The sequence below is a fragment of the Monodelphis domestica genome, chromosome 2 (assembly GCF_027887165.1).
Source record: "Monodelphis domestica isolate mMonDom1 chromosome 2, mMonDom1.pri, whole genome shotgun sequence".
Classification (NCBI taxonomy): Eukaryota; Metazoa; Chordata; class Mammalia; order Didelphimorphia; family Didelphidae; genus Monodelphis; species Monodelphis domestica.
In genome coordinates, this window is record NC_077228.1 from 216,347,992 (window position 1) to 216,374,014 (window position 26,023).

At 37.5% G+C, this 26,023-nt stretch overlaps 3 protein-coding genes across 5 annotated transcripts in view; 1 reads left to right on the top strand and 2 right to left on the bottom strand.

The window, feature by feature from the left end:
- The window catches only part of C2H17orf80 (chromosome 2 C17orf80 homolog), a 49,193-nt gene extending 40,225 nt beyond the window's left edge, over positions 1-8,968 (bottom strand). Inside the window, exon 1 of the mRNA XM_056817212.1 lies at positions 8,885-8,968. The gene's annotated coding sequence lies outside the window, so the exon portion shown is untranslated. The remainder of the gene's footprint in view (positions 1-8,884) is intronic.
- Positions 1-23,434, top strand: FAM104A (family with sequence similarity 104 member A). The gene is given in 4 exon segments (XM_056817216.1): positions 1-262; positions 3,484-3,580; positions 19,392-19,454; positions 20,885-23,434. Coding segments are annotated over 4 exon segments (651 nt in total). The 5' UTR covers positions 1-17; the 3' UTR covers positions 21,131-23,434.
- COG1 (component of oligomeric golgi complex 1) overlaps positions 22,181-26,023 on the bottom strand; it is a 16,325-nt gene continuing 12,482 nt past the window's right edge. For all 3 annotated transcript variants that reach the window (XM_007482704.3, XM_007482703.3, XM_007482705.3), the window contains 5 exons: positions 25,149-25,276; positions 24,530-24,638; positions 23,948-24,057; positions 23,791-23,869; positions 22,181-22,381 (listed from right to left, as the gene is read on the bottom strand). In XM_007482704.3, the coding sequence (XP_007482766.2) occupies positions 22,238-22,381; positions 23,791-23,869; positions 23,948-24,057; positions 24,530-24,638; positions 25,149-25,276 (570 nt within the window). In that variant the 3' untranslated portion in view covers positions 22,181-22,237. The remainder of the gene's footprint in view (positions 22,382-23,790; positions 23,870-23,947; positions 24,058-24,529; positions 24,639-25,148; positions 25,277-26,023) is intronic.

Sequence of the window (26,023 nt, forward strand, 5' to 3'; positions counted from 1 at the left end):
CCCACAGAGGCATTGGTATGGGGGGGTGGGGGCGCCGGGGAGACGCCGGAAGTCGTGGTGGTACGGGTCCGGTGGAGGGGTGCTCCACTCCGAAGGCGTCGAGGAGGGCGGTAGTGAGGGGGTAAGACCGGAGGGGGAGGGCGTGGGGGCGGCGGTCGCCGCTACCGCTGCCTGAACCGAAGTCCTCCCCACCGATCTCCCCGCCTGGCGACGTGCCGTCGCCCCCCCCATCAGCTGCCATGAGCGAACGCCTCCGCCCCAGGTGAGAAAAGGGATCCCCCCACCCCCTTTCCCCGAAGAGGCCGAAGCCGCGGTGGGGGAGGGGGGGGAGGCGTCGGGAGGAGTGGAGCGGGGAGGGGATTTGACCCTGTGGGGCTCACTCAGTCAGTCAGTCTGTCCTGGCGCTTGGCACTGAGGCCGGGGGAAGCTCGGGGAGGCGGAAAGATTTGATCCGGCCAGAGCCCCGTAGTTCGCCCGAAGGGGGACGAATTGGAGCCATTCGGTCCCCTATTCTCTCCCTCTTCCCCATGGTAGCATTTCAGGTGAGCTGCGACAGGTTAGGCCCCTGGCTTCTTTAGTTAGAACTAAACCCGACCCTGTGGTCGGATTTTGGTGAACATAGTTCTTTTGCTTAGGGAAGAAGAGTGTTGTTTCCTTGATGTCAGAACAAGAAGTTATGCTTTATATTGCAATGGGAAACTTAAGTGAGACTCAAGGAAGGTCATTGATAATGAGGTAAAGAGTTAAAGAGGGGAGGTAGTGAAGTATTTTCCTGGGACAGCATTAAGAGGAGAGGATCAGCTGTCCTGAGGTAAGTAGTATTTTGAATACACTCCTGGATTTAGCCCCAGGTGCTGGGCTTCTGGTTTCTCTTCTTCAGTTTGATTAAGGTAGACAGGCTCAAGAAGCAGGCTAGATTTTTTTCTTTGCCCTTTTTCTGTTATTTTTTATCCACATTTTCTGTTATCCTTGAACTCTCTCTATACCAAGAGAGTTGTTAGAGAATCAAAGAATTTACAGTGGCCACTACAATGCAGTAACAGTCTCGTGTTATTTGTAAGTGAGGGGTGATAGGAAGGTACCACAGAATGAACTAGGAAAAAAAGATTCAGGTGCTTTTTAAAACTGGAAGACACTTTAGAGATAATTTACTCATACAGATGAGAAAACTAGGCCCAGAAAGATGAGGTGCCCTAAAAATCATAATAGTAGAACCAAGGATAGAAATACATGGTAAACTAAGGTCAAAATTGCATTGAGTAGCAAGTGTTAGATATTTTTTCTTTTTATTAACTACAAAATTAATTAACAGTTCTCATATACTCACACTAATGCTATTTCCTGCCTTACTCTCAAACCTTAAAATCAGTTCCTAGAATTATAGTAATTCTATTTGGTCCAGCCTCCAGATGAGTAAAAACCTTTAGTCCAGGTGATTGACACATGGATGATTGATCAGAAAGAGGCTAAGAGGCCAAGGATTGAATTGGGGGCATATAGAGATTTGTATAGAAAGAAAAGGTCATTTTAGGTCAGGAATGTCATACTGTGATGCTATCATAAATAGAATCAAGCCACATTCTGTAGTAAGTGGTGCAAGTCTTTTTACTACACTACTGTTCCCAAAGGGTAGTTTTATGTGTTGGTTTGTGGTTGGGTCACTTTCCTTATTCTTGAATATTCAGACATTTTCAACAGAAAAGTTCTCTCTACTTCAACCTACTTCTGCTGCCATGTGGGAAATACACCTTGTTGGATTCATACCTGAAACTAATATTTACCATGAAATAAATGATTTTGGCTTACCCTAAATTTGCCTGGATTTCCCCTCACACCAGTGTCAAGAATAGCACTTCTTAGGGCCTGACTGACAACTGACCTCTTCCCCCATTCACTTGATGAAATAATACTCAAAACTCTCATGTGGCTTCCACCTCCAAGTTCAAAATATTACAAGTGTGGTACTTCTCACACCACTCCGGAGAGGAAGGAAGGAAAGCGGGGACTATTATTCCATTTTACAGCTAAATAATTGAGTCTCAGAAAGAAGACGACCCACAGAAAATTGATAACAGCTGAAAAAATTCATTTCCACCGGACCAGGTAGAAATTGAGATCATTATCTGTATTAACAGGTTTTTGCATTTAAAAGGGAAAACATAATTAAAGGATTAGAGAGATTCAGGACTCAGAGCCTCTTATGCCAAAGTTTTTGTACACATTTCTAAGATCAGGCACTTATAGTGGCAGGCCACCAAATTTGGAGGTTACACAGCAAGTGTACAAGACACTATATGCCTAAGATTAAGGAGGCTTTTTTGTTTCTTTGTTTTCATCCTTACTTTCTGTCTTAGTATCAATTCTAAGACAGAAAAGTGGCAGTTGAAGTTAAATGACTTGCCCAAAGTCACATAGCTAAGAACGGTCTGAGGCCCAGTTTAAACCCTAGTCCTTCCAACTCTTTGCCTGGGCAATCTACCCCACTTTGCTACCTACCTGCCCCTGATTAGAGTCTTTGAAAAGACTTCATTTCCCCACCCCAGTTTTTAGCTTCCTAGCAATAGAAGTTGAACATTAGATAATTCTTCATTACTGTAAAAACAGGCTGGATCTAGAGCAAAGTTAGCTTAAAACTATATGGCAGGTTTTCCCTACTATAATTTGTTTCTCAGCAACTATTTAGAATTCCAGTAGAGATACTTTTTCTAACAGTTGTGGCCCATATGGAGTACATACATGTTTTTGTCTCTTGTTTATTTAAATTTCTTCCAGAACTCTTGATTTTAAGAAGAGTCTGACCTGTACTTAAAAGTATTATCAATGAGCTTTGAAAAACATAATCTCCCCCCCCCCTCAAAATAATCCAGTGAAGTAACAACTATGTCATAATACTAGCTAGTACAAGCAAACTTGAATAATTGGGTTCATAAGAGAAGAGTCTACCTTTTTTAGTTTTTGTCATAGTGCCACTGTAAAGTGTTTTAAGGGTAAATAGTGATTGGCAGCCACACCTGGCTTAACTGCCATCACATGGAAGGAAGGGAGTAAAATTAGTTAACATGGGATTGTAATTTCAGGAATTTTAAAAAAGATGAACCTAATTAGGTAGATATTGATAATTAGTTATTAGTTATTAGCAGCTTGCTCTTACATATATTTGTGGTAGTTATTTAAATTTTTTTTTCAAAATTATCTTTAAAACTGAATCTAATTAACTTAAAACTTAGTTTTGTTCAGTGTTGCTACTATACTGCTACTATACTGCTACTGTTATCAATATAGTATATACTATACTGATAACTGTTTTTTATTAGCTATGGCTAGTAATGTATTTTTTAAATCATCCTAATGTCAATTGGATTATTCACGTTTTGGAGGACATTTTTAGGGAGGAAAGTAAAATATTTGTGTTCTTATTTACACTTGGGAAGTGACAGGATCAATAATTGGCTATTATTTTCTCCCTTTATGATTTAATTTCAGGAAAAGGAGAAGGAATGGCAATGAAGAAGACAGTCACCTCCCTCAGACCAAACGGAGTAGCAGAAACCCTGTCTTTCAGGATTCCTGGGATACAGAGGTAATGACTGGATTAAGTTTTAGAAATTGAACTAAATCCACATTAAAAGTGCAACCAAAAGAAATACAACAATTATTCAGAGAAATAAACATGAAAATAGTTTCACTTGAAAATATTTGAAGTACTTCTCAGTATTTTAAGTATCTTAAAATCTAGTTTGCTTTCTGCCTTTCTTTGTTTGCATGTAGTAGGCACTTAAAATAATAATAGTTTGCTAATGACATGTAAGTATCTAATTATTTTTTGGCTAGTATAGGACTAGACCTGGTGTTTCTGGTGAATTTTTCTAATAAAAAATGTTTTTTAACTTGGACATTCATTTTGAGAATAGCTTTAAGAGTAATAAAGAAAATCCTTCAAAATATGAGAATTCAGGACATTTTAGAAAAGCTTTGAAACAGTAATCTGCTGGACACTTATCTTTCAACAGAATATAGCATAAAGTTGGATATTGTTTAGCTCATTGTAAATGAATTTGATTTGTAATCAAAGACTTCCTTGATATAATTATTATGAGTTGATTGTACTAAGTCAGAGAGTAAGCAATAAAAGCTCAAAGGCTACTTAGTCCAGAAGTTTAACAGGTAAATGCAGGTTAGAAACATATTTAAGGGCTGAATCCCTGTAGTCTTCTAAGTTCTTATCCTTTTTGTCCACCACCTTTCTCCCTATACCCATCCCCCTCCTTTTGGCCCCCAGGACTTCACATACCACTTTAGATAATGCTAATGCTCTTAGGCCTTAGTTTCTATTTTCACTTCCTGTGTATGTGTCATATTCCCCTATTAATATGTTCCTTGAGAGCTTATCTAAACTTGCCATCTCCTCTGGTGTTTAGAACACTGCTGTGCACAATGAATTTGATGCTTAGTACACATAAAATGAATTTATTCAACAGAAAATGACTGAGTGAATTGGTTGAATTAGAGCAATGTGATTTTTCATGAAAAGGGGACTAGTTAGTAGGGGAATTAAACCAGACTAGTCTAGTTTGGTTGCAAGAGCACTTGTGTTAAAAACTGAAATAATAATAATTCAAATTCCACTCTGAAGTTCCTTTTCAATTAGGCAAGTAAAATTTTTGTTAGAAATGAGGGGGACTTTCCTGTTTTTCAGTATCAATTTTTTTGCTTCTTCCACATGTGATGTATTTACATTGAATCAAAGATATAATTTGTAGGTCTGATTGGGGGACCTATTTTTTAAATTGTATTTATTATTTGTTACCTATTATCTTTTCTTTGTGTTATATTTTGAAACTGGAATTCCTGATCTATAGCTTCAGGAGAAGTAGAAGTAAAACCTGAGAAGTCACCTCTTTAATTTTGTTTTTGTAGAATTAAAATCAAAGAAGCAAAGGAGAAATATGCCATCTATTTTTTGGCTCACACATTTAATACCCAGATACTTTTGAATCTCTTGTAGTTGTTCTTGTCACCATCTGTCTTGAGACTGAGCCAGGGTTTTTTCACTTAAGGCCAATACAAAAATGTTCTTAATAAGTCATTAAAATGAGACAAGGAGATAATGGATTAAATTAATAAGTAATCCAAAATTTAGACTGTATCTATTAGATTCCCCATCCTTCCCCTGACTTTTACCAGAGGTCCTAAACTGGGTCAAATTACCCAACTGCTCTCACAGAAAAGTATTTGCCACCAGAAAGGAGAGAGAGTAGAAACCAGAGAAGGGCGATCCTCCCATTATCATGGGAGAATTAAGAATCAACTACATGAGTTGCTTCTATTGCGGTTTATCATTGTGTTGATTGCATAAGAAAAACTGGCCAAGTTAACACTTTTGGGGGAGAAGGGTGACATTTCAAGGGAGAAAATATTATGCCTTTTTCCTATTTAGGTTGCTTTCACCTCATTTTTCACTTTAAGACAGTTGTTTCTACCTTTTGGCTTGAAGATTTGTTTATTTTTGAATGATGTATTTATATAATAGAAGGTTTGAGGATTATATCACATTTGTCTTAAACATGTCTTAATAATAATTGAGTTAATAGATCTGGATTTCTAAAAATATTATTGATTTAACTTCTGTTTTGTCTGGGATAGTTAGTTTCTCCATTTGCTAAATGGTTGTAAAATGTGCTCCTTAGGCTGAGAAGTCTGTAAGTTGCTTCCCTGGATTGTTTTATCAGGAGAAACTTTAGCACCAGCAATCCCTATGTGTATTTTCTCTTGCCCCTTCTCTCTCCCATCTCCTTATTCTCACTTTTCAGCAATATGCAATATTGCCCTATTAGTCCTAGAAAGTATTCAAAGGTAATCTGAAATCTTTGTGAGAAGAGTCAAATTGGTTTCCACAGAGCCAATCTATTTGCCAAATTTAAAAAGTACTTTTTGTAGGGGATAAATTGAGTCTTTCCCACTTGTAGCAATTGAATCTCTTGATTATGCTTCTTTGGGCAGAGAGCAATTTACCCACATAATTGCCCTCTCTTTTTTAAAGTATCTTTGAATATTATGGTATATACCAGTTATGGTGAGCCTATGATAGCACAGGTGCCAAAGATGGCATGCAGAGTACTCTGTGGGTACTCAACTCCCCCATCCCTTCTCCATCATGCCTATGACATTTTTTCCACATCATCCACCCCTCTGCCCGGCAGACCAATGTGAGCACATTTGGGGTAAGGTGGGCAACTCAACAGACAGCAGAGCACTTGGGCCACTCCACTCCCCCTCTCTATACTCAGTGAAGGACATTCCTCATTTCACCTACCCTTCCATCCAGTAGCCCAATGGGGGAGGGCTTTCTCCTTCCCCTATATGGGGTGGGGAGGGACCTGGCACTCCATATTAGTTGTTCCTAAACCCATTTGGCCATGCAAAGCTGTAGTGCTTGAACTATACTGATAGCCAGTTGCTTTTGCTTAAGTCTCTTTTAAGCAAGCATTTGATTCTTGAGAGCTAATTACACTGATATATGTCCAGAAATAGCTGGCATAAGAATAAAAGAAAATAAAATTGTTTTTAAAAGAAATGAAATAATTGACAAAATTCACAAATGTTGATGTGGGGGTAAAAAAATCTGGATCTTAGGAAATCGAGGGTAGAAAGAGGGGGAAAATTTAAAGTATTTTCATAACAAAAAATTTTATAGAATAATTATTTTTAATACATAATTTAGAAGGAAAATTAAAAGTATCAGAATTGTAACTGAGCCCCTGCTTATGTTGTAAAGAACATCACTTAGAAAATGGTGCTGTTCTAGTTTGTGTGCATTCATTCCTGAGATTTTACTTCATATACCTTATTTGTGTTTTTAATATAAATATTGTGAAATCTTGACTAGATTAAATTTATGCTAAGTATAACTTGCTTAGGTGAACTAAATTAAGCATAAAATTAATTTTTAGCTTTCCTTTACCTTGACAAGGGTAGGATCAGTGATATATGTTATGTTGGAAAAAAACAAAAATTTCCTTCTAGAATTGCATATGATTGATTTAGGGAAAGAAAGTATTTGTTTTCCCTAGTAGGTGACCATAGTGTTTATTAAAACCTATTATTAGGTCTGGAAAACATAGTAAATTCTATGTCAATGTTAAATAAATCCAGGTACAACCTGGATATTCTTCCCCTTTCCCCCATAATCCTTTCTCTTAAAATCAAAAATGATATGTATCTAGTTCTTTAAATCCTCACAACCCTGTGAGATATGATGGCTATTAGGGTCATAGAGTAATGGAAAAGCTAGAGAGGATCTCAGAGGCCATCTAGTCCAGTTCCTATACTATGAAGAAACTAAGACTTGGAGAAGTTAAAGTGAATTGTTCACAATCTTTTAGCTCATAAGTCCTGAAGGTGATCAATTTGAACCCAGACCTTTTTTACTTCAATTCCACCACTCAGTGCACCTCACACACAAGGGTAGAAATCCACTATATATGGTGGTTCTCATTTTTTAGAGCACTATAATGAGGAATTCTGATACCCAGGGAAGATGTAGCTGGTCTGAGATGTGGGTTGGTGGAGAAGCAAGACCAGTATCTAAGGGATAACATTCTTTTGTGGTTGAGGAATATTGGAGATAAAAAGGCCCTGTGAATTGAGGAACTGGGAGACTGGATCTTCAGGTGGGGCCAGGTTTAAAGTGGTGAAATCAGATAGGTAGTTTATTGAAGAGAGGAGGAAGGTTCAAAAAATAACAGCAGCAAGGATCTAGAGACATCTTAAAGTAAACTTTGAAGGAGAGATTGTCGCTCATCAGCAGTAGCAAATAAGAGTTTTAAAGGTGACAGTGGAGAGCAAGGAGTATACCCAACCCTTCTTTGGTGTGTGTGTGCCCTACATTGGCTTCAGAAGAGAGCTGGCTTTCAGCAAACTCCAGAAAGTGGAATGAGTGAGAGGAAGGGATCATAGGATCATAAATTTCCTGGAAAGGATCTTGAAGGTCATTTAGTCTAATCTTTTCATTTTTTATTTAGGAAATTGACTAAGAAAGGTGAAGTGATGGAGTGGCAAAGTCCGGGAAGGCTCAGATATTCTGATGTTAAATCCAGCAGTTTCAGGGGCACTGCAACAGGAAATTTTCTGAGGGCACAAGAGAAAGGCAAAGGAAGGGGAAAGGACAATGATTAGGAGAAAACTAGGGCTAAATTTACTAAAGGGTGGGGGGAAGCCATAGGGGGTTTTGGTGGTGAATTGTCTTCAGTGATGCTCTTAGATGGTTCTGCATTCATCTTGGTTAAAAGGCCGCAGGCCAGGCAGCCCCTGTTTGGGATGAGAGTGGTACAATATGCTTTTGTGAGAAAGCACTCCCAAAGGAAGCCTTAAATGGTCATAAGCCTTGGAAAGACAGTAGTCTAGAACTGAGCAACAGAAGAAATGGAGACCTGGAAGCCAGTCACTTGACTGGAACTAAGATTGAGGTGGGGGGAAAGGAGGTATTGTGCCCCCTGTGTTGTTGGCCTCTTGAGGTGTTCCTCACTCACCTCAGTAGTTCTGACTTTCTTCACCAATACTCTAGGTGCTAACACCAAAGCTTATTGATTTATTTGATTTCTATCTTTCTTTTAAACCAGAAATATTCTTTACTCTGCCTTTAATCAATCTGTGAAATATCTGGATTTTCTTATGTAGTCTTTCTCTCTGATACATAGTGATACTTCAAGATTTCTGCTTTAAAAAGGTATGAGCTATGCTTGTTGTCACACTATAACCGGGATGTCTATTTCTTCATCATCCCTAACTGACTTGCTGAGATCTTTTATTTTGATGTAAAAGATCACAGTTTGCAAACCATCTGGGAGTGAACAATGAGAGGCAAAGAAGAACTGAAGGGACTTACCTCAAGCTTCTGCCTTGTCCCCCTTCCTTTCCCAGTAGGGAAAAACAACTATTGATGTCACAATCTCAGCATTCTAAGGACATTCTTTCTGTGAAAAATAAAGGACTAGTAAACCAAAAGTTAGGAATGGCATGATTCCAAAATTTTGTGAATTTTTCAATAGTATGAACTACTCCTATATGTTGGGTTTGGTTTTTCAAACAACTATAGTTTTAGCTAATGACTATAACACTGATAAGAATATGAAAAATCAGTTCTTTTATGACTTCTTATGGCCCTAGGCATCTCTCATGACTAGCAATGAATTTGAAAACAAGAACAAAGAAAATTGGTAAAACCAGCAGGAGTTTCGGTTTGTCTTTCTGGTGGTGAGGTTTCTAAGGTTTCTACAAACAGGAATCAGTCTAAGAAAAGATTAATTTTTAAAAATTGAAACCATGTATTTTAACAGGTGGTTTAATTTCATTAACTCCTTATTGTCAAACTTTGATTATAATTCAAGTCCTTGGAGTGTTCGTAATATATATTACACCCACTCAGAATACATTAAACCATAAAATGTATTAGGGTCTTTAGTTATCATCTGATGCCTTTGTTTTTCCCTTATATTCATTTCTTTGGAATATATTCACCCCACTCCATCAGATTTCCCCTTGTAACAGATCAAGAAAGAAAAACAATTTAGGGAAACCAACTCAAAACATCAACTACATTTGACAGTATGTGTCCATGTTGGCGAACTTGTAGCACACATACCAGAGCCTACCTGAGGGAATTGCTCCCTTCCCCCTCTCCACCTCTGCAGTGAAGGGAAAGAAGTTTCATTTTCTCAACTTTTCTCTGGGCCAAACTTGGTCCTTAATTAAATGGGGTTTTGTTTCATTTTATTGTTTTGTTTTCACATATTTTCCTGGTTTGGAAATATTCTTATATTTCTCTGAATTCTTCACATTTGTTATTTCCTTTGGTGCACTAATTCCGTAAGACCTACTTTGTTTCCAGTTTTTTTACTACAACAAAAAGTGCTGCAGTGAATAGTTTGCATTCAAGACTTTCAATGTTGCAACTGATTGTCACATGCTTGCTTGTTGTTAAAGGGTGAAGATGTTGCCAACATTTTTGTGCAGTTGAGAATGCCAGTTCTGAAATTGCTTCCTCACTGTTCAGCCAGCTAGGGAGATGAGGTGGTGGTCATAGAGATAATACAATTTTAGAGTTGAAAAGGAGCATAAATATCAAATACTAAATACCATGTGTTTTAATAGATAAGGGAATTAAGACCTAGATATTTTAAATTATTTTCCCTGAGAGCACAAGTATCCCCATAAATCATTGGTTTACAGCTTTGAATTTTATGCTATAGCTTAAATTTCTTTCTTCCTTGTGTAAGATTTAAATTAATATCTAACAACTCTTAAGTATTATATTTTAAAAGTTTATTAATAATCACTTGAAATAGAAAGAAAAACTGAAATAGTTCCAACTTAATTATCTAACAAAAAGTAAACACATGTGTGTAGATTCTCCTGCCTGACATAAAATCCGCTTTCCCAGCCGAGATCAGGGGGGAAAAAAAGGGAATGGAGCAGCACAAAGCTTATATCTTCCCTATGTTAGTACATAAATGGGATGCTGGAAGAGTGAGTCCCTGGGGAGCAAATCTTAATTACACACTTCCCTTGCTATTCTTACTATTTTAAAATTGTGGTCATCATGTATGCTGTTTACTAATTTAGATTAATATACTTTGCATCAATAAAATCAGTTAATAATATATTAAATAGACCCACTGCTATATTTGTCTTTGGAGACCCAGAGAAACCTGAAGAGACTATTTACATTGCATTAGTGAAAACAGTCTGTACATACATAGTTAAATGCAAACTACAAGGTAATTTGAAGGTATCAAATGCCCTAGCAGCTTCTTTGTATCAGGAAAGGTGGCACTTGAGTTGGGGAATCTATGAGGCAAATTTAAGGAAGAAGTTCATTTGCGATAAGGAGACCACTAGGGCAAAAGCCAGAGATGGGAAATGAAGTACATAAGAGAAACTGTAAGAAAAGTCAGTTTGGCTGGGACTCTAGTGTACTTGGAGGAAAGTAATGTATAAATAAAATAAGCCTGGAAAGGTAAGTTGAGGCCAGGTTATGAAGGACTTTCCCTATCAAACAAAGGAGTATCTATTTGACCCCAAAAGTAATAAGGAGACACTGAAGGGTGTATAGGAGATAGGACATTATCAGACCTGCACTTCAGGAAAACCACTTTGGCAACTTTGTAGAAAGTAGGTCAAAGTGGAGAGAGACTGGATATGCAAAGATAAACTAGGAAACTACTACACTAACACAGTAGTTTAGGTAACTGATGATGAAGTCTTGAATTAAGGTAATGGCTATGAATAAGATAAGTGAGGGATGCTGAGGAACTAGAAACAAAACCTGGCAGGATTGTATAAAATAAAGGAGTAATAAAGGAGTGTGGGATTCAAGATGATACCAAAGGTTATGTACCTCTGAGTAACTGGAAGGATGGTGTTGACAGAAATAGGGAATATGGAAGGAAATACAATAAATTTTTTGGACATGTTGAGTTTGAAATGCCTGTGAGAATATCCATTTTGGAATATCCAGTGTGCAGTTGGTGATTCAGGTAGGATCAGAGCTTGAGGCAAACATTGGCTTAAATGTATAAATCTGGATTTTTTTTTTCAGTGATAATAATTAAAACCATCAAAGTTGATGAAGTCTCCAAATGAAAGTATATTAAGGGGCAGCTAGGTGGCTCAGTGGATTGAGAACCAGGCCTAGTGGCAGGAGGTCCAGGGTTCAAATGTGGACTCAGATAGTCTTAGCTGTATGGCTCTGGGTAAGTCACTTAATCCCTTTTGCCTAGCCCTTTACTGCTATTCTGCCTTAGAACCAATACACAGTATTGATTCTAAGATGGAAGGTAAAGAAAGGGAAGAGGGGGCATATGACCAAATCTTAAATATGCCCATAGAGGATTTTGAATGAAGAGTTATTAATGGAAATTGAGAAACGGGCAGTCTGTAAGCAGGAAAGTGCCTACTATGTGCTGGGCACTGTGTTACTTGAGGATACAAAGAAAAGCAAAAGACAGTTTCTACCCTTGAGGAACTCACAGTCTAAAAGAAGAAACAATATATAAAAACAAGACGGATAGCAAGAGAAGCAAGAAAATACTATGTCAAGGAATCCCAGAGAGGAGAGTATTTAGGAGGAGTAAGTGGCTATCAGTGTAAAATATTGAAGAGAAGGGAAGAAAAATGAGGATTGAGAAACTGTCAGATTTGGTGATTAAGATACTGTCAGCAAAAAAGGGAAATGACAAGTATTGGAGGGGCTGCATGAAAACGGGCATATATACTGTTGGTGGAGTTGTAAATTGGTCCAGCCATTCTGGAAGGTAATTTGGAATTCTACCCAGAAGGTTTCTAAGTTGTATGTGTATGTTTTGACCCAGAAATGCTGCCAGTAGTCCTATATTTCCAAATAGGTCAAAGGAGAGAAAGACCAATATATAGAAAAAAGATGTATGGTGGCAAAGAACTAAAACTAAGGGAAGCATTAATTGAGGAATGGCAGAACAAATTATATGGATATAATAGAATACTAGTGGTAAGAAATGAAATTACTGATTTCAGAGAAACCTGGAAAGATGTGTATGAATTGATGCAGAAGTGAGCATTACCAGAACAATTCATACAATAACGTATGTGTAGCCTTGTTTTAAACCTCCTGTCAAAGTTGGTTGAAATCGTTTGCTTCACTTAATCTAGTTTCTGTCATTATATTAGAACTTAGTTCATATACAGCATGTGCCCTAAGGTTGGGGAACTATTTTCCCTCCAGTTGAAGCCTCCATGAATAAAAAAAAGTTCGGGTTTTTTTGGGGGGGGGAGACATTCCATGTCAGATATTAGTACTGAGACCAAAGGGGGAAAATTTTTTTTTCCACAAATACACAAAATATAGTAAAGACAAAACTTTGAAAGACTTAAAAGAATTTCAAACAGTATGTGACTAATGATGATTCCAGAAAACTGATAAAAATATGCCATTTCAGTCAGGTTGAAGGTGCAAAATGGGACACTTTTTTTTTTTTATGTGGTCTGGGTGGGAAATTGTCTTGTTTGACCATGCATATTTGTTACAAGGGTTTTGTTTTTCCAATGATAATAGCATATGTGAAAGGGAGAGAAAAAATTTTAGAAAAGAGATAATTGCTATCTTTGGAATGGGTAATTTCATTTGGGGGGTGGGGTCATAAGATTGGAGACCAAGAGTGCAAGTATCATGAGAAGGAATGGATATAGGCAGCCTTTCCTTGGAGTTTGGCAATGAAGGAAAGAGAGATACAGAACGATAGATCATAGGGATGGTAGAGTTTGGTCAGTATTTTTTTTTTCATTTCTTTAAAGGATGGAGGAGACTTTGGCAGGTTTGTGGGAGGCAGAAAAAGAAATAAAGAGATAATGATTCAAGAGAAAAGGGATGATTGTGGGGGTAATCTACTAGAAAAGATGCGGTCAAGGCTACATAGAGAGAGGACACATTGAGTCTAGATGAAGTGGAGGATGATTATAAAATGTAGAGAAAAGGGAAAGAAACTCATGGCTTTGATTTTTCTCAGTAAAGTAATTGGTGAGAGTACTGGTACTAGAGACTTGAGGAGAAGACAAGATTTGGAATACTGGCTGTGGAAGGGTCAAACTTTGTCCTGTTGCAATTAGATAATAACTGAGTCACCATGGTTGCTCAGCTTTCTCTAGCTCCATCCAACAGCTCATGAATGAGAGGTAAGAGTAGTCCGTAGTTGGAGCTAGGTATGGCTTGAGCTACAAAATGTCATAAGAACAAATAAATTGACAAGAGATGGAAGGATAAATGGAGTGATGGGAAATTATGATAAGATGAAGAAAAGGAGAACCAAGAGTGAAATGGAATGTTCATGTATAAAGCTTGTGCTTTGCTGAAATAAAGGATTCATTATTTAACAAAAACTGTTAAGAAAGCCAAAAAAGCATCATGGCAGAAATTGGGCGTAGTCCAACATTTCACATCATATACCAAGATAAGCTTCAAATGGATATGACTTCAGACAGGGAGGTGGGGAAGTGGATAGAGCCCTGGGTATGAAGTCAGGAAGACTTTAGTTCAAATCCAGCCTTCGGATACTTTCCAGCTGTGTGTGACCCTGGGCATGTCACTTAACCCTGTTTGCCTCATTCCCTCATATGTAAAATGATCTAGAAAAGGAAATGGCAAACTATTCCAGTATCTTTACCAAGGAAACCCTAAATGGGTACTCAAAGAGTGAGACATGACTGAACAGCAACAGAAACAGGTTAATTAGATTTTTTTTAAAATGTCACAGAAAACACATTAGAGGAAAAAACTTTCCTTTCCAGAGCTGTGTCTAGGTAAAGAAGAGTTGATGACCAAATTTGGGGGTGTTTAAATTCATAATTTTAAAAATTAATTGAAAACTTCAAAAAAAGAATTAAACCATCCTCAGAGTTACAGGCATAATTTGGATTTCCCTTCATTTCAGAAGATATAGTTATTAGAAATAATATGAATCTTTTATTTTTTTCAAGTGTTTTATCTGTCCCTGCCACTGGCTCTATCTACATACTGTGAGCTCCTTGTGAGAAGCAGGGACCATGTGGATTTAATAAAATGCTTGTTGACTTGACTTACCTTCCACCTCCTATCTTCTTATAGAATAATTAACCCCACTTCCCTTCTCAAAAAAGCAAACCACAAGGGGGCAGCTGGGTGGTTCAGTGGATTGAGAGTCAGGCCTCTTAGGTTCAAATCTAGCCTCAGACACTTCCCATCTGTGTGACCTTGAGCAAGTCACTTAACCCCCATTACCTAGCCCTTACCACTCTTCTGCCTTGGAGCCAATACACAGCATTGACTCCAAGATGGAAGATAAGGGTTTAAAACACAGACACACAATATGCACAGATTCAATAAGGCAGTTTCCCATATTGGCCATGTTTAAATATACATGCCTCATTATGGACTTCAGTTTTATCACCACTTTGGTTTTCAGTTCTGTGAACCTGGCAGATTATTGTATTAACTAGAATTCTTTTAAGATTGTTTTAATGTTATTAGTATGTAACTTGTCCTAGTTCTGCTCACTTCAGGTCCTAGAAGTTTTTCCAGTTTTCTTTGATACTCTCCCATTTGCATTTTTTAATGGTACAATAATATTTCCTAATTTGTTCTTTTCCCCAATAGGTGGACTCCCTGTTTAGTTTCCAGTTTAGGGCTTCTATGAAAAGAATTATAAATATTTTTGTGTTGAGTCCTTTTCTTCCTTTGATCTCTTTGGAATATAACATAGGCAGAGTGGTAGTATAGTTGAGTTAAAGGAATGTGTATGTACAATTTAGTTAGTGACTGTTTTTTCCAGATGGCTTTCTAGAAAATCTACATCAATTTACAACACCTCCAACAGTGCATTGGCGTACCATGTTTTACAGTCCTTCCAACATTTGTCATCTTTACCAGTTTGATGGGCGGTATATGTTGTACTTGAGTCATTTTAATTTATGATTCTCTAATTATTATTGATTTGGAGCATTTTTACTACTCTTCATATCCTTTGACTATCCATTGGGAAATGGATAATGGCCTTATGAATTTGAATTAATTGCTTATATATCTTGAATGAGACTTTATCAGAGAAACTCACTGCAAAGATATTTTTTCCAGTAACCTTCCTCTTTTCCCCCCAACTAGATAGTTTTTAATGGATCTCTGACTGATAATACTGTTCATTATATAAACTTTGAGACCCTTTTGAGGGTCTGGTTTATGATATCACATTTCAATATTCTATGTTTTTCTTCATACCTGTTGCTTATATGAATTTATAGAAAATTCTTTTTCACAATTCAGCCTCTCAGATTCTTTCTTGCTCTACCACAGAGGTATCAGGAAAATAATTCATCAGGTATGATAGACATTAAACTTACAGTTTCAGAGAGCTTTGGAGTAGCCTATCATTTCTGCCAAGAAACTCATAAGATGAGTAATAGAATATGCATGTTGATCAGAATATTACTTTAGATATCTCCCTATAATCTCCCTATAATTGCTCTTGAGGTGAGATTTGTTTGCTCTATACCTCATTATTTTTAGCAGAAGTCATGCATAAGAATAAAACTAAGAAAACTGATTGTGTGGCCTGTTAATCCTGTGGTGGTACTTCTGAGATTCTCAACATTCTCAAAATAAGTGCTTTGGGCTTTTAAACAATATAGTACACAGTTACAGAAAAATCACCCTTTTTGGAAGAATGAACAAACTTTGAAAAATAGAATTCAGACTGAAAAACTTTTCTGTGACCTCACAGTTGTTAGGTTGTAGTAGGAACTCATTGCTGGTTAGCTCCTAAAATTCCCTCCCTTCTCCTTAGGCCTTTAGAATTCAGTTTCATACTGGAGGAGATCTCTGAGGCTTCAGCCAAATACTATTGGGTGCTTGGATACAAAGACTTAAAGCAAAAAGAGTGACTTTCCTCAAAGAGCTGAAGGGGTGGGGGGATGTGATTAACATAGAAACAAGTAATTTCAAGGTAATTTGAAGAGAGAAGAGAACAGACTACTTGAGAAACACATCAAGAAGAATGTCATGAAGAACAGAGGCATCCAGGGTAAGTATTCTGAGATGATTTATTTCAGTAATGGTTAGTAAGTCCACTATACAAGTTACTGTTCTTCCCACTCACAACTAATGAAATATGTACTCTTTTGGTAGCTCTTAGTATTGAAGTGGCCTTGGTCATTTTTCTACAACAGATACATTCTTAGAACTAGGAATTAAGTAAAAACTATTTTGGCTTTTACTCTCTCACTGTCCTCCAAACTTCCCAGTATCTTTATTTACTCCCTCTCCTTTCCTCTTGTCACAGAAGTATCCCTAATCTTCATTAGACAGTCATCTCTGCTTTCTAGGACCTTCCTTCAACAGTCATCTTTTCTCTCTTTAGTTCTGTCCCAGTGCTAGCTCTTCACCTTATACCTACAAGAACCATTCAAGTCTTTCCCATCTTAAAAATAAAACCATTTGCCCCATCCACTTATTGTCTCAATTATCTTCCCCTTTCACTGCTAAATTTCTTGGGAAAAGTTCACATCCCAGGGTTTCTCCATATTCACTACCTTTTATCCATTCTAATCTAGCCTTCACTAATCCACTGAAACTGCTCCCTAGTTACAAAACCCTTAGCCTTTTTTCAGTCCTCATTCCTCTTGAAACCTATTGATCATCCTCTCCTACTGAGTATTTGTTTTAATTTCAACCCACAGAGACACTATTCTCTTCTAATTGTCCTACCTCAGTCTCATATATGTGTGTATATATATATATATATATATATATATATATATAGAGAGAGAGAGAGAGAGAGAGAGAGAGAGAGAGAGAGAGAGAGAGAGAGAGAGAGAGAGAGAGAGTCAGTCAAGTACTCTCACTCAAAATCTGAAGTAGAAAGTGGACTAGTCTAAAAATCAGAAGATCATGAGCAAGTCACTCAACCTCTTAAGTCTGTTTCTCAGTCTGTGATCTTAGATATGACAGAACTTATGTTTTCCCTTAAGCTTTTCATTCATCAATTTCACTCAGCAATTCCTTTCTCACACTTGATCATTTTGTTCTGTAACAACATTTTGCCTAGTTCTTCCATGTTTAACCCTTTGGGGGGGTAGGGAGTAGAATAGGTTTTGGGTTTTTTTTTTTTAGTGTTCATCCCCTCATATAATTTATATTTGATCATTTAACATATAGAGCTTTAAGTTTGGCAAAGTACTTGATCTTGTTTGATTTCCACAACATTTTGTAGGGTCTTATCCATCCCTATTTTATAGATAAGGAAACTGAAGGTTAAGTGGCTTGCCCATGAGAAGCTGCAAGATTTGAACTCAGACCTTCCAGCTTTCAGGACTGTATCGCTACACCACCTGTCATGCCATTCACTATATTGTTACAGTTGTACCTGTATAATGTCCTTTCCTCTATTCCTATAGTCATTACTTTTAATTGTATCTAGTGTAACTTCCCTTCCTCTCCTTTAATCCATTCCTTACTAACACTGCCTGAAAATTGTTTTCATGCTTAGGTTGTGTCATTTTATTATTCATTAACTCTGAATTGGCCACAAAGTAAAATCTTGCACCTTTGAGGTGCTTAACCTCTGCCCTCCTGTTCTTTCCACCTCCATATTCTTGTGCATGGTATTCTTTGTCCAGAATGTATGCTTATCTTCTGCTTATTGTTCCTTTTTTAAAAATCCTTATCTTCTGTTTTAGAATTAATTCTAAGTATTGGTTCCAAGGGAAGAGCAGTAAGGGCTAGGCATTTGGGGTTAAGTGATTTGCCCAGGGTCACACAGCTAGAGGGTGTTTGAGGAAAGATTTGAACCCAGGACTTCCCAGTTCTAAACCTGGCTCTTTATCCACTAAGCCACCTTACCTGCCTCCCTATTTATTAAAACCTGTAATTCACCTGGTATTTCTTTTATTCACTAAGCTTTCCCCCCATCTCTTGTCATTCAGATACCACTTCATGTATCACCCATTGTGTATCATATCATATCATTGTCTACAGTTGTAAACTCCATGATAGTGACTGATTTTCTGTAGCTTTGAACATTATGGATCCTTAAATATTTGATGATTTATACCAATTTGGGGTTAAAGGCAATTCTGAATTAGCAAAAATTTAGAACTATATTGCACGTTGCTCTTAAATTCTTAATTGTTTTCAGGAAAACATAACAGATAAAGTAAGTCATACTTAGTTCCACAGGAACAGTGTTACAAATGGATGATTGAATTTGACTATAATGTATTATGTAATTTAATGCTGAAAGTGTTTCTTGGGGGCAATTTTATGTGGGGGGAAGGCATGTTGTAGAGAGTATTTTTAAAGGAATGACAAAAGGTTTCATAAGATTGTAAACACCTTAGAATTAATTCTTTATTATTTTCACATAATTTCTTAGGGTAGTTATCAAATAGAGGAAATTAGGCCTTTCTTTTCATAGATTAAAAAATACTTATTAGATACATATATTTTTGTATACAATAGAAATTGTTGGTTTCAAAGATTAAATGTTTTCCCCAGTCTTAACTATGCTATTGTAATAAATTATAATTTTTTCATAGTTTAAGGACCATGTTATGAATTCAGAAATAGTTTCTCCAAATTAATGAGATCTTCTGTCATGGAGTATTTTGTGATGCTCAGGGGTATGACTTAAAATTAATTCATGTTGAAGTTTAATCAGGAGTATTTTGTTTTTTACTTATTTAGATCTTTCTTCTTTTACAGTTTTGAAATAGGTTGTTGCCTTTTCACCAAGAAGTGCCAAATTTTGTCATTACAATTGTAAACTTTGCTATATTATAGTTTTAAGATGAAAGCTTGATTAGAAACTGATTATAGTTCTCACCTTAATTTTCAGACAGCACCCGTAACGAAAAACAGTAAAGAAAACAGACTAAGAGGAAACAAAGTGTTCTGTGCGGTGGGTTTCTTATCCAGTGTAGCAAACTTACTTTGTGACTACTATTCATTAACCCCAGGGGCCTGTTCAAACAGAGGCTCTAGTAGACATACTCTAGGGTATATATTTTCCTATAGGGAAAATATTGCTTTATTTTGACTTATTAACTTATAAATTATGTGTAAAGGCCAGCCATTTTGAACTTCATTTTTACAGCTAATACTGTCACTTCTTAGGGTGGACACATTCTTCAGCCTGTCTTCAGATGGCCTAATTATTTTCTTGAGCTTAAAAAAGAACTTTTTATCTTCATCTTTCTGAATTGCTTGGCTCTGACTTCTTGTAGAAAAAATGGGTGTGGCACATGTTGACTAGATTCAGCTGACTGGTGGAACAAGTTTTGTTCTGTTATTAGGATGTCATTTTCCTAATATTGTCATCCATGCTATTACAAATGGTTATGCATATATGTTGAACTTTGACATGATTAAAATTATTAGTTTAATTATAATAGATGTCATTTTAAAATTAAATGGTAGGTAGGCCATTGTTTACCAACTTACAAAAGAGCAGCAAAAACAAGGGTTTCTTTAAATATCCTCATTTTTGCTTATGTCTCAAGGAACTCAAAGGAATTTGGATTGAAAGAGGGTCCAGAATTTAAAATTTCATTGTATATAGGATCATTATTAAAATTCTAAATTTTCTTCTCTTGCTGTGTTGCTAGATTGACATGCTTTAAAGTTTTTCTTATTGGTTTGTGTTGTGTTTTGAATCTTAGGAATGGAATAAATATTCCTAACCTAGTTACCTTGAGGTTATTTAAGAAACAATAATGATCAAATTTTGAAGTGAGTTCTTTTGGAACACCTCATTTCAGAGAACTAACATTGAGAATAAAGTCTGATAAGGATGTCTGATATTGTCCCATATGACCGCAGGAGGCACTGAGTCAACTGAATTCATTTAGTAGCAGGAGGGGAGGAGACAGGTGGCAAATTTAACACCACATAGGAATGCCAATTTTTTAGACAGACTCCTTAAATTATATTAAAGACTGAGCAAAATACACTTTTTACATTAGTGTAGTGTACATTGTAGTTCATGAACAGGTAAGAAATTCAAAATTGTAGCAAAAGTTGCTTTTTTCACTTTGACTCGCACTTTTTTTTTGCTTCTTTCTTTCCCTTCCTTTCTTTCTTCCTTCCTTCCTCATTTTTGATGATGGTTAAGATGTTCCTGACACCATATCCTGGCCCCAATGGTTGACAGCTTCCCTGAAGGCCCAGAATTTTCTTTCTACACAGAAGTTGTTGAAATGGGTGGAAAAAATAGTACATCAGAAGTGTTAAGGGGAAATACATGGGTTCTTCTAAATGTTCTGAGAATAAGAGGACATGCAGAAGTAATATTACCGTTAACCTTCTTCTCTCTTTTCTCTTGTTTTCTAGTCTTCAAGCAGTGACAGTGGTGGTAGCAGCAGCAGCAGTAGTACCAGCAGCAGCATCAATAGCCCAGACAGGGGAAGTGTTCAAGAAAGCAGCTTAAACCAGATAATTACCGGATCCAGCCCTAATACCCCTCAGTCCTTACAGGAGCAGTCTGCACTATGCCAAGGCCCTTACTTCCACATCAACCAGATTCTGAAGGAGGCCCACTTTTATAGCCTACAGCACCGAGGACGACCTCCTACATGATGAACTAGCAGTTCCTTGCCTTCTGTGAAGGGACAGCACTGTGCAGATTTGATATTTCAACTTAAAAAGTTTGTTAAAAAATTGCACAAAATATGCCTGTTGGCTTTTCAGTCTACATTTGAAATGACAGGGTAGCAGGCATTTGTTTACTTGTGGTTTTTGCTGCACTATTGCAATGTCAGAGGGGCTTTGAAGCCATTTTTATGGAATTCTTTTCAGGGTGGGTGTCATCCCAGTGAAGGTGACAGTAGGAGGAAACCGCATCTGCATGTTAAGAGTCCATACTGGCTCCATTTCACATTTGGAAACCAATTGGAAACTTCCTGTTTTGTGCAAGGAGTCCTTTTAAAATCTTGGGGGGTGGGGGGTGGGGTCTTCCAATTTTAAAGACTTTTTAAAAATTTGGTAAACTAGTAAAGACTAGTTTGCATGATAAACATTAGTTTTCTTTCCCAAAGTATAAAAGAGCTTGCTTCTGGCTTGGACTGAAGCTAGCTACCATACTACCTCTCAGTATGCAGATGTCCTATTGAAATTAATTTCCCGTTACAGGGGGAGAAAAATTAGAGCAAGCTTATTAGATTAGACTTTGTAAGATGGAAACACCCTCCCTACAATCTGTCTTCTCTTCCCTATGTAAAGTGTTTGCATTCCAGGGAGTCTTTTTGACACCTCCTTGAACCCCAATACCATTATTCCTCCAAAGGCTAGATTTTAAGGCTTTTATTGGCAAACACTGCACAGTTTTGAAAGACAAGAAGTTGTACTGTATTTGTAACCTTTGTCTTGGACACAAATGTACATTAGCATCTTAAATGATCTTTTGATAATTCCACCCTGTTGTGTCTAGTAAGGCACAAATGATTAATGATAAAGACTAAGCAACTTGAGCTGGTGTTTAAGGTAACAGGTACTGTAGAACTATATGTTAGCTTAGGTTCAATTTCATATTTGAAGTACTTTCTCATAGTCACTAGGGGGCCACATTCCCTCATTGAAACCATAAAAATTGGTGGAACTTAGAAACAAATTAGCAGAGGCACTAATAAATACATGGTAATTATTTATTTAGAAAAGGAGGGGTACATCTTGATAAATTGCTTCATTTTATTTAGTCATGTTAGCGAGCCAACTAAGTGTGAAACGAGATGATGGGGTAGATGTGTCTTCCTCTTCTGTGACAGCCTGTCTGAACAAGGAACCAGGACGCATCATGACATCATCTGCTCTGGGGAGTGTTGGAAGTACAACCTGCCGTTAGATTTAAAGGAAAGTGCCTTAGATTCTACCAGGATTCTCTTACCTGCTTACCCACCTCGAGTCTTTTGTTCTGAAAGCCACCCAGCACATAAAACTATTGATGTTGCTAGTGAGGGGACCTTTCCTCTCTATAGTTAAGGTTAAAGAAAGTCTTTGTTTGAAGGAAACCACTTTGCTTGACTGGTATTCGCTTTTACTTGGGTGACAGAACTAGTAAATCAAACTTTTAAGGAAAAGAACAAGTTTAAATTAAATATACTTCCTTTTCCACTGCTTGCTCCTTTAGCATAAATAGGATTTGCCACAGATACTTGAAGAAGAAATTTAATGTTATGGCACCAGACGTAAAACAGCTTTGGAATAGGCATAATTTTGTCTTAAGTTTTTACTAATTTAAGAGCATTAGAAGCCTTTCCCTCAGAAATTCTTTCTTGGGGGGGAAAGTTGTATATTATATTCTCTAGTCACCACCACCCTTTAAAAAGTCTGTCAGATCTAAAAAAATTTAGGATGTTTTCCTTAGGAAGTTTCTAAGTTTTAGGAAGCAGGTCCTAACCAGGTGGGTCTGCAGAGAATGGGGAAAGGGCATATTAACATCTGTTTTTCAGTTATAGATATAGGGCAAACAGCTACATACTAAGGGAAGAGAACTGGTTTGAGTTTTGAAATACCCCAATAAGACTGGTGTAGGCTTTATTGGATAGCAAACAGCTTGAAAAGGGATTAAGTTTCTTGTTTCCTCCTAACTAAAATAAGTTGTAGAGGATGAAACCATGACTAGGACAAAAGAATTTTTTCTGTTTTCCTAATGAATACAACCATTTTAAGGGGCTGGTTATGTAACTCCAACTCCCTCCCTAGTATGCTAAATAAAACTCCATCTTGTCTTTTGCAGAAATTTCTATAGTATTAACAGCCCAAAATACTATCACACCACTATGAGGCTGCTCTGTTTAAACTCAATCGTCTTTTTTAAACATCTCAGCTCAATCTAGTAAGATCTTGTACTTGTATCGCACCAACATTAAATGCAGCATTAGTGCATGTTGTCATTTAGTTCTTTCTTCCCCAAAAGGCTCTATGGAAAATGGGAAGGGAGAGCCACTGGACAGAGGTTCCAAGCTGTGCTCACTAACCTGGTCTTTGGATTCTGTGCTTCGGCTAGAGGACTTAGCCTTTCGTGTGCTAGTCGTGCTAAGTGGAAGAGGCTGCTCTGTTTAAACTCAATCGTCTTTTTTAAACATCTCAGCTCAATCTAGTAAGATCTTGTACTTGTATCGCACCAACATTAAATGCAGCATTAGTGCATGTTGTCATTTAGTTCTTTCTTCCCCAAAAGGCTCTATGGAAAATGGGAAGGGAGAGCCACTGGACAGAGGTTCCAAGCTGTGCTCACTAACCTGGTCTTTGGATTCTGTGCTTCGGCTAGAGGACTTAGCCTTTCGTGTGCTAGTCGTGCTAAGTGGAAGAAGTCCAAACCTGAAAAATGAAATGAAGAGGTTTCAGAATAGTAACTAGGAAACCCCAAGGCCTAGATGAAGAGACTTATGAGCTTACCTGATCTGACTGGATGCCAGTGGTAGTATGTTATGGGGTTCTTGGGAATTGAAAGTACTGCTCCGGGCAGAAAACTGATTATCTGTCCCAGTTAGCAATCCAAACAGAACCTGGGGGGAGGTGGGGTGACACAGGGAAATTAATGAGGTGATCTTTTATTTATTACCTTCTTAAAGTATGGAAGTATTCTTTTAGGTTAAATATTGCCTCTGATAAACTTTTCTTTTGCTTTGAGTTGATTAGAGAATACTAGCTCTACCCTTAAAGAGATTTCTTTTCCTACCACTGATCATAGGAAGCTATTTGTATTTTGTTAAGCTTCCCTTGCTGCCATTTTTTAAAGGTCAATCTTTATTTCCAACCACTTGGGGAGGATTTTGTAATTATCATCTGAGTTAAGATTTAACTTGACCTGCCTCAAGTTTACTACCTGGAGCCCACATATAACTAGAATGACTTGGCTTTTTACTCCACCTTTCTGAGAGGCAGCTGCTAATATACTGCCAAATGCTTTGACTTGTTTATTTTGCAACCTGAACCTCCCCCATACTGGGCTTACAGCTTGTTCCCATCTTGGCTTACTGAGGTTCGTTGCACCAGGCGATTAAGGTTGCTATTTAGGTGTGGTGTAAAGACATCTAGGTCAAATGGATCTATGAGACCTTCTAAGAAGTCTGTTACTTTTTCAATTCTGGAAGAGAAAAAAAATGGAATTAGAATTGCTTTTCTTAAAAAGAAAACTATTATAAAACAACCTCTACGTGTGCTAGGGGAAAAAAAAAACCCAGTACTGGGATTTGTTTTACTTGTTTCTGCTTTTTAAATGGAAGCTTACTTTCTTCCCACAGGTGGCTGCAGAGTAGGCCTGCCTCCACAACTTTATAATTAATCTCAGACTTGGACTAAAGTATTCCTGATCATAGTCTGTGAAGTTAATTTTGGGGGAGAGGGCCAGATTATACCCTATGGTTTATATTATAGACTTGGGATGGATGAGATTCAGATAATCTTATTTTCTCTCTACACCTACCACACTGTTAAGCCTGGATTAGTCAGATTCCACATGACTATTAGCAATAGGGGCACTTGGTTTTAAAAGCAAAAATCATTTAACATCCAACATGATTCCTTTAACTACCTCCACCACAACCACCATCACCCTGCCCCACCCCCAAAAGACTTTTAGGAATGGCTAAAATACCTGGAGTCCTGTTTACTTCGAGCACTTTTTACCTCTTCAGTCTTGACTGTCAGCACAATGTTGAGATAACGCAGATCATAAAGTAGTTGCAGTGCCCTGTTCTGAGTCATTGGGAATGTACCTTCTTTCTGCAAATTGTTTTTCCCCAATATCAAGAAGAATGAGATGTTATATGGACATACTGGACAGTTTTCTGATTATTAACCTAATGGTCTCCAAAATGGGAAGGGTGCTATCACCCTCAAGGGCCCAAGGAGGGAGTATAGTCAGTAAGATGCAATAAGGGAAAACAATGTTGCACGCCTTTCCTAGTCAGCTACAGGGTTGGTATGCTCCCAATATCACTGCTTACCTGTATTTCTCTATTCTACCTCACCCCTTCTCTACTATGTACCCTTCTAAGCCATGTGTGATTACTGAAGAGAAATAAGACTTGGATCCCCACAGCAGCCAGTGACACAGATGCTCCTGGGAAAATGCTATTACCCCATTCACTCTATTATCTAGGGTAGTGAGCTACACAATGGGAAGGAATGGATGAGTTGTGAAAGACCAAAGATTGCCTTTTCTTTCTCTCCAAACCAAGCTCTTTGCCTACTTCCCAGTTATAGTCAGCACCACCTTCTTCCTAGTCAACTAGGTTTACAACCTGACATCCTTGGCTTCCAAGATTTCCCTCACACTATTATAGCCAGTCATTTACATACTTTGATGTTTCCACTACTTCCACATCTTTTCCATCATTCCCTATTACCTGGACCACTGCAGCAGCTTCCTAATTGTCTCAGCCTCAAATCTTTTTCCCTCTCCAGTTCATCAGCCACATAAATGCTAGTGATTTTCTAAATGCCTCAGGTCTGAGCATGGCAATCCCC